Source organism: Glandiceps talaboti, chromosome 1, assembly GCF_964340395.1.
Source record: "Glandiceps talaboti chromosome 1, keGlaTala1.1, whole genome shotgun sequence".
Lineage (NCBI taxonomy): Eukaryota > Metazoa > Hemichordata > Enteropneusta > Spengelidae > Glandiceps > Glandiceps talaboti.
The window spans coordinates 18378323-18391830 of NC_135549.1; the positions used below are offsets into that span (position 1 = coordinate 18378323).

The window sequence follows — 13508 nt, forward strand, 5'->3', positions numbered from 1 at the left end:
AAATTAGATTTAAAATATTTTTCACCAGAAAGTGAAATCAAAATATATACGATCCATGAAGGTAACATAAAAATCACATTGCTAGCAATAAATTATCCAAACTACTTTTAAAAGGTTAAATTCTTCTAATTAGCTGAATTATGCATCAAACTGCAGTGGATGTTTATATCATAGCAACATATGAAAGCCCCTGAACATGTTTGCACATCCAGGAGAATGACCTATAAAAGTACAAGTTAATTGCCATGGTGACTCTCTACTACGTGTATTACGATGTTATGTATATATACCTGAGAGTGTCTACAGTTGTATATAAATTTTGAGTTCATTCTCCAAAGTAGAAATTTTTTCAACTTCGGATACACCCTAGGGTGACTGGGTCTGTTTGCACAGGTTGATAGACACAGTTTATACATCATTTACATGTACTTCCTGTCAATAACAATAATCAAATAATAATAAAAGGAATCACAAGATGTTTTAGAATAAGTTTTATGCTCCATCAATTTAAATAGTTAGTTTGCCGTCCTTGGATTTCCTCAAAGCCTACCAGGCAGACAGGGAAAACACAAACACTAAAAAAAACCCCCACAATACTATGTCATCATATGTAAAATTCACTTTTCTGTTCATTCATTTTCTGTTTGTACCTACTATATATTAAATCCTACCACACTGAAGTTTAAATTTCAAAATCCAAAGTCTGATATTTAGAGATATTTGTAGTCTTTTCATTTAAAATGATATAAATGCAGCCCTCCACGGAAATTTTGAGCAAAACGAATTTTCTTTCTCTCTAAATTAAATCTCCCAACAAACCTATCCACACTCACGGACAGACTACAAACAGAGGATTTTTTAGATGGTGTCTTATATGTTATCTTTTTTTATTTGGTACCAACTGTTTGCCCACATTTTATAATCATGTACAAACTGAATCTAAATGTAGGGTATTACATTTTCCATACCGACCGTGCACTAGTTCTCAAGGTATGTCACAGCGAGGGTCGAGCTCAGATGGCATATTCAGTATACCGCCCTCTATTGACAGAATTTAGTTTTTACTGGAGATTTTTTTTTAAGCCAATGGCGTACATTGTGTCTTGTAACTTTTTGGTATTTTCAAAGGGCTAAACTTAATATCGGAATAATGATGTCTACTTTACCCTCCTTTCAGCTAGATCTAGAAGGTCATTTAATAAATACAAGCAAAAGTATACTTGTACAGTAACCAACTAGTTTAGTATTAAAGTACGATATGTTCTGTATTGTGCAACAGGTAACAGACCATAGATCAACTTGAAATACAATGTTCTCAGAGAGTTGACTGAATAATTCATTTTTATTTTTACCAGAAATAATTAATGGGGAATTAGAAAAATTGCCTATAACTGACACAATTATTATTACTACTACATGTACCAAATATTATCAAATGCATTTAGTTTGACAATGCAACATTGTTTGTAGCTGATAGAGCTGGTATCAATGCCCATGAAAGTTGAGTGATAAGTTTTAAAACATTCATGTGCACTTTATTGAATTTCATACCATGTGCATTTAATGTAAATTTCGTTGCATACAAATCTATATACTCATAAGATTCACATTTTTATCAATTTATGAGAATAATATTCAGTGTTTACATTACATTTATTTTGTCAATGGTAGTTTTTTTCTGTATGCACAATTCAAAACCTAAGTTTGTAATTTAACCAGGGTATCAATGTTGTATTGCAATATTGCATTCTTTACTAGCAAGGAGTGGAAAGAACAGAGGTTTTGTTGGGGGGAAAAAAAGTGTTGATATTTCGTCAACTGTAACTGTTGAATATGTAATTTTTTTGGGAATCAAATTAAGTAAAAAGAAATCGAAAATTTCTTAATTGCCAATCTCCCAGATGTAGAATAAAAAAGAAATATAACTCATATATATCATATGTCCCACAACATGTTGGTGAGTTTTTGTTGTTTTTTTAAAAGTGGGAATTGGGTTGTTCATAGTGCTTGAAAAGTAACATTAATGTCTGCACACCTTTCTTTTCTTTGGCAATAGCACTATAAGCAACATCCGCATTCCGCATATGTGTAATATGTTGTAAAATACGCACATGGCATGAACATGGTGGCGTTTTAGAATGTTTGGCTTCACATCATCGCCTTACAATTTACAAAACTAATGCTGAAGTTTTAGAGTTTTACTGTGAGAAATGTTTAGGATACTGCAGTACCAACACGCATGTTACCATGTATATGATATCGCCATGCCGTGGCCATTTCTCACGGTCATTCATGCCGGTACGCGGTACGTCCACTGACTGACTTATAAATATTTAAAGTTTTCTCGTTGTTTACCTGTCCAGTTCATTGGTCAAGTGGTTGTCAGGGAGGGCTGCGTGTACCTAACCATTCGAGTTTTCAGTTTGCGCACTACCTAATCACTGTAGGTAAAGTGTAAGTAGTCATGCGCGTATGGCTTACATTTTTCAATAAGGTGCTAAATAAACCTCTTGAAATATTAGTACATGAAAATGTTGAATCATTTCAATACGATATTATTATTTTGCATATAGTGAAGTTATTATGAATAGCTCGGAAGTCATTTTTGACGTTATTTTACAAATTACTCGCTCGGGGATCGTGCAATATTTTGGTATGTAAAGCGGTTTGTTGAGACACACACTATGACGTCACACAACACGTTGATAGAATAATAATACGGTGAACTCTCCTCCCTGACGATGACTGCAGATAGGGCTTCTCGCAATTACTCACTGTAATATTAGGTTTTCAAACATTTACTACAGACCAGCTGGTAGACTTCGTGCCACGGAACTACAATTTTAATTTCCACGCAATTTCTTTCCATTTAATAGAGTTTTCTTTCTGGATGCGTGATGAATTTTGAAATACCGCCTGGTCTCACGGATTTACTCCAGGAGTTCACCGTCACGGTTCTCCGGGAGAAGCCCGCCGATTTGGTCGAGTTTGCTGCTCAGTATTTTACCAAGCTGAATGATAGCAACACAAGCAAGACGGCGGGTAGACGAGGTGTGAAGTTTTCGGAGCCGTCCGAACCGGACGAGCCCATGCAGACAGATTCAGACGAGGATTTTGTACCGCCAGGTGAGTCTATCAAATATGCGATGCTGTCTCGAAAATGACACGACGTACCGTGTCCTGTCCGTTGTATTTATGTCCGATAAACTTTTGACTTTAATACAAAACATTACTGAAAAGGAGTCAATTACCATTGTCGTTCCTCAGATTGTATACTTTCCTGTCAAAATAGGCTCGGGACAGTCGTTTTATCACCACTTTGTTTAAGCACGATGTTTAACATGTTAACAGCCGATCGATATCGCGACAGGATTCGTTTACGTTTGATTCCATGAAATAGAGTCCATCATCATCATCATGAGCATTGATGCATTGCTTGGATAATTGCTTTTCACCTTTCAGTCACGTTAGGGTCAGAAGCTTTTCGTCCTATATTCAAAGAATAATTTTGTGCTTGCTAAGGATTTTAATAAGAATCTTAAAATGATAAAAATTTTCTTGGCTTGCAAAATTAGGCTCATGCATGGCATTGGCAGTGTATGTGCGTGGTTCATATTTTATTCAACTGCCAACTGCACGCGACTGAAATTACTCACGTGGGATAATGTCAACGACTGTACATAGCTACCAAACAACGTTTCGACAATAGCAATGTTTTACTATAAATCGTTATTCATATCAAATCAAATTTCATTCTCAACAGTGTAGCATTTAAACATTATTTTTGTCACGCACCGTACTCGTCCAGAAGTAATAATATGCACTGTGTCATGGCACTTTTTCGCATGGCAGTGCCACATTAATCACGAAATTGAATCCACGTTATGTACATGTCACGAATAGGGTCAAGATGAAATATCGCTCGTGTCGCACATACCAAATTGACAAGAGCTGAATGTTTGACAGTCGTTAATCTTTTCTTAGTATGCAGTCAAAAATTTGTGTAACATACTTGTCAGGTGTAAAGTCAGTTTTGCTTGTAGAGCTGTAAAGAAAGGAAATATGGTCAGGAGGTTAATTAACTTATTGGAGATGCTTACCAATACCACTTTAGAAAGTTTTTCTTTCTTCTGTTACCCGCTCTCAAGAGCTTTGAACATTCCAAAAAGTAGATAATAAAGCCATGGTAGTTCAGGAAATTTCAAGAAGTAGTTGGAAAATGTTTTTTATTTTATTTTATTTTTTAAAGTAAACATACATGTATAAGCAGGAATTTGTTATTCAGGTACCAGCACATATTTTTCATGATTTAATAATTATTTTTGTGTTACTGATCAAAACATTTGATGAATTTAAAAAAAAAAATGAACTGTCTGTGGTGTGATCTGCAGTCACAGTCTGTTTCCCTCATCAAAATACCAACAAATATAACTAAAGCAAATATTCTAACCATGTAAACCTTAAAAGTCTGTAAGTGTAAGTCAGATACTTTGAGACCCACATACCCATACTAATTTTCTGTTTGACTTTAATGTAAAAGCTATATTGTACCATCTAATAATAGACTTTTATATCTTTGGTCTTGACTTTAAACCTGCACTAGCTGCAACTGGGCCATTTTGTTTCCTCGCATAACCAAAGATATATATTCACCAAAAAAGGCATTGTATCTGTTAATTAGTGGTCAATATTATCTGTAGGTGGTGTAGTGACCCGTATCTCCTGTGCAAAAGCCTAGTTTTCAACTTGAATATATAGCTAAGTTAAAACTGGGCTTAGTTCATTGAAAAGTGTTAAAATACCAATAATTAGACATAATTGTAGGGGAGGTCTTTATATTGCAGTGCATGCATCCTTGTATGTGGTTGAGAGCTATTATATCTTAATCAGAACAAAATTAGTATAAAGTGGATATCTAAAGATTAAAAACATGAAATGCATGTGTATGATTTGTTACCTTTATTTCAATTTTGTGAATGCCTAAAGTTGTGTGGGGGAGGCATAAAAATCCAGTAAATTTAATGACTTAAGGAAGGATATTATCGCCAGTACAGACTGTCTAAAAAATGAGATCTTATATTAATAGTTAATGAGTTTTCTTTTTTCAATGATAATGAAAAAAATTAAATGACACAAGTGATACAAACTAGACAGCGAAAAAGTTATCTTTACAATAAAAAGTATGAAGTAGTGAGTTATGTCATCTGTTCTTATTTTGAGAGAGAGATTGACGTCAATCAAAATTGACTTTTCTTTGAATATAAAGTGGTATCGTTCAGCAAGTTTGCAATACTAACTTGTACAAATATGATCAGTACTCTATCATTTGTTGTACAGTGTTTGTTTAGTTGTTCATCTGAGATTATATTTGAGCCAAGTTTAAAGTCAAAGAATTCATATCAACACTGCTATTGTTATAAAAAAAGAAGTCAACTCAGCCTTTTCAAAGACAAAGTACTCTGTGTAGCACAGAGTCGAAAAAGTTATACCCCACTGACTTTTCCCTAATGCATTGTCAGTGGTAATCTCTTGAGTGTATATACAACTGTAATTGAATGCCCAGAAGTGTCCCTACTAGCATGTCAGCATAACTGTTCCTATTGAGTAAGGAAAAGTCTGTGTGGGTGAAAGATCAATACACCAACACCAGGCCCACAGGACAGTTGTAACAATGTAAACTGGTACCAGTAATAATTCAAGTAATAATTCAAATTTAGAAATTGCGTAAGATGTATTTGAAGCTTTGCAAATAGTAATGTTTATAAACTATTGACATCCACATGGTAGGCTTCCTCATCTCAAAAACAAACAAACCCAGTGAAAGGTAAATGGGACACTTTAAGCTCTTTCCAAGAGAATGATTTGAAGAAAAAATTCGCAAAGAAAGTTCTGTATCGAAACTGTGTTCTGAACCAACCCCCAATCTAATCTGCTTTCCTTATCAAGATAAAAGCTGTTGGTATTTATATTAAGTTGCCTGGTCACAGTGAAATGTACTGCTCTACCAAACAAGCTCTTTAGCCTTTAGTAGCAGCTGGTGAAGTGCTTGTTACCTGTAGTTTGGCTCATGCATGTTCTCAATTGATCCGATAGTGATACAGAATGATTACAGACATTGGTAAGAAACTAGTATAAACAGTGCAGTATTGATCAAAGTTTGTCTAACCTTCTTCTTTGTACCTGGACACTGATAGGTTATCTGGGTTTCATGACTGTAGGGCAGAATCATTTGTCTATAGTTACCCAAATTTCATTGTATTTCGTGGATTGTCACCATTGGAGCGTTTTTTACATTCACTTAAGTATACCAAGGCCAGCCTCATTTTAGCAAACTTTACAACATGGGGTTTCGTGTGTCTTCGCTCTCTCACAGTCCAAACCATTCTTATCTCTTTCCAGAACTTCCAAAGAACAGATATAACAGAAGAAAATCAGGTAAGTGTTTTGGGTGTGATTGTGTATTTACGTACAGGGCAGCTTCTTTATGGACAGGGATTTAGCAGGGCAAAGTACACAGCAGTTGTAAAACTGAAAAGATATGCAGCTTGTGCAGTATAATCATGACAGTATTGGATTTCACCTCTGTACATGGTGTTCAGTGGCAGTGTTTGGGTTCATGCAGTGTACCTACTATACCAATAATTGTTGAACGTGATTCTGTACAAGATGTACTTTGAATGGGACAATAGAGGCTAAGTGTAGTAGTAGAGAACTGAAACTTGAATACACTAGGCCAGACCTAGTATTAACCCTGAAGAACATTGCAAATTGGTTGTCCCGTTGTTATGGACGATGGATTTTCCGATAAGTATGGCTGCATAGCCATGGTAGTGTAGGGTCACTCCAGATGTGTAAAATCAATGGAATGAGGAAGTAGTCAGCGTTAGCGTGGTTAGGGTTTCCTTTTTACTCACTGCATAGTTTTGTAGTTTCATTGAAGCATTCAGTTGCATAACATTCATGGTTACATACAGTACTATTGATTGTAGTCTTAGCACAGCTAAATGTATTGATCACAGTGTTGCCATTATATTCATGACTGGACCACAATGAGCATTATTTAGCAAGGTTGCTACAGAAAGAGGTCAGTCACGGGTGGAGTTTCCATGGTAATAAACTGTTGATCAGTTCTGAATCGATCCATCAACTTTGATTTGAGTAACGATGGCCTGGATTTTGTCCATTTTATTATCTGTAGACAATCTTACAGCAGACAGTGGGTAGAATATCCCTGTCAGTAGATATACCATGGCAGCCGCATTTTTAAGCACGAAAGCTCAACATTGGCATGCCACTAAAAGTTTTGGAACTTTTCCGTGTATTTTGCATACAAGTACTTACAGTCCATAATACCATCTTGGAAGTCATTTTGTAGAATAGTTATTGTGAGGATTTTAGAGCAAAAATCTCCTCATGACTGATTTCTAGGTTAGATTGTCTAGTACGCCATCCCGTCCTTCCACACAACAGTTGTAATATGCAGGCCGACAGAGTGCATTTAAGGCTGTCAATAGACTGACAGACATAGTTAGTATATGTCCTATTGCTTGCGTGTTGATTTTTCTTACAATAACACTTTCTTCTGTGTAAATCCCCTATGTAAACAGTCCTTTGAAATTTAAAAAAATTCTCAAGTCTTTACTAAATACTGGACCTGTAGATAATTATACAATCAAACTAGTCAACAGTCATTGTGTAGTTGTGAAGTGTATTTCAATTCAGTTTTGTATATAGCCTTTGCAAAATCATTACAATTTACACTTTCAAAACATCCAATTAATTACGTGTTCTTTGTATAACCGACAAATGTATTCTGAAATTTCTTTTTAAGTCATTGTCACCACAGAGTTTTGTCAAATAACATAGTTGTTTATTGGGATGTATTACATTTTGAAAAGATGATAATAAAGGTAACACATTCCATGAAGAGTGATTTTGTGGTGCTGTATGACATGACAGAAATATTTGTGTTTGTCTATAGATGCCAATCACCAAGAGGTGCAAACATTTACATTAGTAACAAAGACACAGGTTATCACCAAGTGGTATGAAATGCTAAGAGATGTCACCGATTGTGACCCTAATGCATTGACAGATAATGGCGGTTTTCTCCTACAACATTTAAATGACTCTTGTCTAACATTTATTATTTTTCATTTCTTTGCAAAAAGTATGTGCTGAAAGGTATGATCCAGAAGCAGATGATGATGATTCAGAAGAAAAGGTAAGGTTAACATTTATTTTTTCTCACGCTGTCATCCTTTTCTGAGCCCCCCCCCCCCACATACACACACAATTTACAGAGCTACCCTGTAATGTCATAATTATGACCCCATGAAAAGTCTTTGTATTTTTCTCATTATAAAGACTATCATTACGGCCTAAAAAAATAATTGTTTGGTTCCAGTTACCCGACCCCCACCTAGTTTTTCACTGCTGACCCTAAACCTTTTTTTTATGTATTCAAGAGAAAAAAAATAAAATTGCAAAAATTGTGACATCAGCTTAAAAAGACAATATAAAACTTATCTTCCCAATCTGTAATGGCTGTGATAGGAAGAAACAGATAACACTTAGACCATTTGGAAAACAATGGAAAACCTGAACTAGACATCACACATGAAAAAAATGAAATAATATAAAAATAAAATAAAAAATCTACCTCCCCCACCTATTTTAAAATTGAGCGTAATTGGAACCTCACAATTTTTTTTATATAAGGCGTAAAGAATCATATTGTTGGATAGAAGTGAAGAATTGTTTTTTGTTATGTAGCAAAAAATTAATAAGCTTGTCATTATTAACATCAATTCTTTCCTGCCATAAAATGATGACCACTTAGTGAAAGCATTAACTCTATCAAAAACCTTTGCTGTATATATCTTTTGTATTTCAAATGATGAATAAAAATAACACAATATTGCTTGATCGAAATATAATATATATCTAATTAAAAAATGTACACCTTAACTAATCATTATGTGCCTGTATACTTTGTTGAAAAAAAAAATGAAGTAAATTTTAAAAAAATGTTCTTGAACTAGTAAGCTTATGAAAAAGAGTGGCCTCTGCCATGAAGAAAAACACTGAATGTTGTCTTTACGTCAGTATAGCGGCAAATCCATAACTGTGATGTCATTTTACTCTCATTGATTAAGTTTAGTCTTTAGTAGCACATAGTACACACTACCAGAGGAGGTTCATAGTTAAAGAAAATATACCTATATGTACTGTGTTAATACAGATTACAGAGGTCAACAAAATCCATCTCCTCAATTTGCAGATTGGCTTTAAGTTATCAAAGCTTTAAGACCTTGCCAATATAGGAGATTGGGTTTGATTAGGTCATTTGACAGATTGGCATTTTATTATTACTATTAGGCAGTAACCTAGTGTGGTAACTAGGAGAAATTGCCAAGTGTGTCCCAAGAATCCGCTACAGTGTGAAGACAAGTAACCAATGTGATATTTAGAAATATTTTAGTGTGCAGGGATTGTGTTGTTTTTATTAAAAACCATGATTACAACATCAGAGGATGTTTTAATGGATAGGAAATGAACTGCTTGCTGTCTAAAAAGTAACAGGGAAGAGAGGGGATAGGAAATGAACTGCTTGCCATCTAAAAAATAAAAGGGAAGAGAGGAAAGGGGTGGGGGGGGGGGAGAAAGACAGAAAATAACAGATTGAAAACAAACCAGTCAATAAATTTCTACTGTCGTTATCTCATCTCGGTGTACATACACATGATTGAAAATTTTGATGTCGCAGAAACTCTTATCCTCATCATATCGCCGTGGACATTATTAATGTTGGTGGTGGTTGTTAAAAAAAAGAAGGTTTCATTCACTCGACGGCTGTCACTATAGAAATACCCAATTACACAACTGTAATAAAAGAGAAGTGAAAATCGGCTTTATCACACATGTTACAATATGCAAAAAAGATATTGACCTAGTCTAAATGGAATGCATTAGCAAAACAGACCTATGACAATAGGAAATGGGAGACACACTCTGTAATATAACCATTACCAGATCTCTACATTAGTAGAATATTGTGGCTGGTACATTCATATGTAATGACAGGAGTAGTTATAGAAGTAATTGTCATACCAAGTCTGTGTATACAAGGATTGACCAAGGATATCAGCATACTGACTGAATAACTATAATAAGCTCCTAAATTATGCAGTTGCCCAGGTTATTAAAACTGAAATGAACCATGGTAGGAGATCGAAACAGAACTCAATCATATATCAGCTGAAAATATTGGTCAAATGTAAGAAATATTGAATGTGATATGTGGAATTGTTTAGATGATATAAAAATATTGAAATATAATACAGTACTGAAACTACTTGAACTGCGGATCAACAGTGGATGTATGGCAGCCATCAGAAAAATTTATAATATAGTATTGAAGGAATGATGCAACTCAGAATTTTGCAATGCTGTATATATTATATACATTCTGGTACTCACTGAATCAAGCACAGGTAGGAGATTTGTGACAACGGGAGATTAATAGAATATATTAATTTTATATTTGCTGATTCAGAGGTGATTTTGTTGATGTATGGAGAATTTATGTAGGGTTACTTACTCTAAGGGTGTCTAGATGCGTTATATAGGCAGCCATTTTTTTTTTTTTTTAGAATTTAGTGTGAGTAGCATGACATAATGAACCCTAGACAGAACTGTGATGACGATTACGTGTTTGCCATGGGCCAAATTGTGTAATAAAGTGAACAACAGGGCAAGGACTAAGGTAGACAGTGTAGACCACAATGAGAGCTGACAAATGAGTACTTGAGGAAAAGTACACCTTTTTTTCGCAATTTCTATGTACAATGAATGTCCCTCAAAATATGTTCAAGATGTGACGTGACCATCCTTAGTGAAACTGAATAGTTACCATTACCATCCACATTTGCAAACTAACATTCTCTGAAAGCTGGTGGATACCTTTCAGCCTTCAGGGCTCTACGCATTCACCTGTACTGTCTTGCAATCACTCAGTCAGGTTATCATTTCACACAAAAATATTTTATTCAAATAAAACACTGAAACAAGTCCTGAAGACTTTCCTCGTGGATACCATGAGATGAATGGTGTTAATAGGTAAATAGTCAATTCCTTTTTGGTCTAGCAGTGCTTTGAGTTTTTTTTTTTTTTTTTTTTTTTTTTTTGCTTCTCTGATAGTTTGACACACAGATCGAGTAATCAATTCTCAGTCATAGCATATGTTGTAAAGTAGAATGTGCCATAAATACCAAGAAGTGTGTATGCTAGATTGAAGTAGCTTTGACAAGCTGCATCCAACTATCAAACTATTTCGACATCATTCAATTTGAATTATTCCTTCACGCGGATACTACAAATTGGAGCAATTTTACACTTCACATCTCTCTTAGTAGTGTGTGTGTGCTTGTGTAGATGCACCGCCTAAAAAGAGTACCACATTTTGTAACAGTGCGTAACAGTGTGTTTTTGCAATAATTCTTTGGTATAATGACAACTAATGGCATAATTGTACCATCAATAGTTCTTTTGTACCAGACACTGAGACAGTTAAATGCTGATGGCACTTAATTGCACACTAAATTATGCATGGCCTGTCTATTTCATAGCATTTGCATTTAAAGATTAGCTTCTAGATAGACACTGCAGGAACATCATGCCACTTTGTATCCACCTCTTCAGAATAGATCAAGTCACTTTGTCCCACTTTGTAATGGTCCTGACGGTTTCCATGGTGACAAGGTGGCGACACCAGTAAAGTGACAAGGAAAGGTTAGCGCAAATGTGGAACGCAAAATTGTAGTTTTAGAGGAGCAATATGGAGTCTATAGACTTGCTGAAGTGAGTGTTGAATTATGGATGGGATCTTTGAAGAATTCATGGTCATGTTTATCGTTGGTTCGTTCTATTTGTATGATGTACACCTTTAAAGTAAAGTTCTGCTGGAAATCCTGTCAACTATACATGACACATTGTACACATTATATTTTGATAATATCTAAGTATGATTTGTATATGATTGTCTATGTATCTTTACATATTTATGTATACAGTTTAGTATATGGAGGCATGTGTGTGTGTGTGTGTGTGTGTGTGTGTGTGTGTGTGTGTGTGTGTGTGTGTGTGTGTGCGTACGCGCCCCTGATATTATAGCCCATTGCCCACTTGGAACTTTGAATTTGTTTCAAAATCAAATTGAAGTCAGTTCTCCAGTCCCCACATGTGCTAAAATCTATTTGGACCAATTTATCTGAATCAGTTTGAAACCATGTCAGTGGGCTTGTTTTGAACCAATTCAAAGTAAATCAGTTCAAAACCAGCACAAAGGCAAAAGTGAATCAATTCAAATCCATTGTTCAGTTTTCAAGTAGGGACAGAAACTGATTTTGAACTGATTTAATCGAAACAGTTAAGTTTGAATCAGTTTTGAATTGATTCCGGTTGGGACAGGGCTATTGTAATATTTGTATGTATGTATGTATGTATGTATGTATGTATGTATGTATGTATGTATGTATGTGTGTGTGTGTGTGTGTGTGTGTGTGTGTGTGTGTGTGTGTGTGTGTGTGTGTGTGTGTGTGTGTGTGTGTGTGTGTGTGCGCCCATGTATCTATGTGTGTATGTAATGTAACGTATGTACTATGCATACCGATATATGCTATGTGCATAAACATAATCTATGTCATTATAATGGATGAAATAAACAGTCGGTCATCATGGATGAAATAAAGTCAGTCAGTCATCAGGCACAGCTGCTCACTGACACACCCCTGTATTCTATCACAAGTGAAGGGCGCTGTATCATTCTGGATACAATTAGCTTCGTTATTTGCTTAGATAAAGTCTCGTGACATTTAGAATTATTTCCCGAGTGCCTCTCATACTGTGGTGTGCCACTACACCATCTCACCCAAATGCTGTTTTGATGCCCAAGCACAGTGAATATTCATCTAGCGCATCCTCAATTGACATTTGGATCTCATGAAAATTCTATTCTCAAACAAGTCATTCAACTTTCGATGTAAATGATAATGCATCAATTACATGTAACTCGCTTATGAGAAGAAAACCTTAAAATTTTAAATGAAAAAGTTGGCCTTCAAAAATGTACGAAATGGATGAAATCAAACGTAAAATCATTCATTGTGAAATAAACATAGAACACATAATTCAGTCTGATTATCACCATAATCACTTTGTCAATATTAATGGTTTCATTTCATTAAAAGTGGCAAAAAATAAATATGAGATTGTAATTTGCGGATGTCCACACAACTATTTTGACACAAATGTAGTAGACAACAGAAAATTATATTTTATGATTATGAGAAGTCAAGAATGTGTATATAGTTTCAGTAAAATGGCAATTTCAAATTGTATTTGATGAGAGAACAAAATGTCATGTAGCTAGCCATATATTTCATAAGTTATGCAGCTCAGTTTCTGAATTCAAAACACATCTGTGACCTTTGACCCGACCGTAATTC

General features: G+C 35.0%; 1 protein-coding gene across 2 annotated transcripts in view; it reads left to right on the forward strand.

Moving 5' to 3' along the window:
• The first annotated feature begins 2765 nt into the window (after positions 1 to 2765).
• LOC144444412 (cAMP-dependent protein kinase type II regulatory subunit-like) overlaps positions 2766 to 13508 on the forward strand; it is a 50022-nt gene continuing 39279 nt past the window's right edge. For both annotated transcript variants that reach the window (XM_078133858.1, XM_078133934.1), the window contains exons 1-3: positions 2766 to 3126; positions 6400 to 6435; positions 8172 to 8224. In XM_078133858.1, the coding sequence (XP_077989984.1) occupies positions 2898 to 3126; positions 6400 to 6435; positions 8172 to 8224 (318 nt within the window). In that variant the 5' untranslated portion in view covers positions 2766 to 2897. The remainder of the gene's footprint in view (positions 3127 to 6399; positions 6436 to 8171; positions 8225 to 13508) is intronic.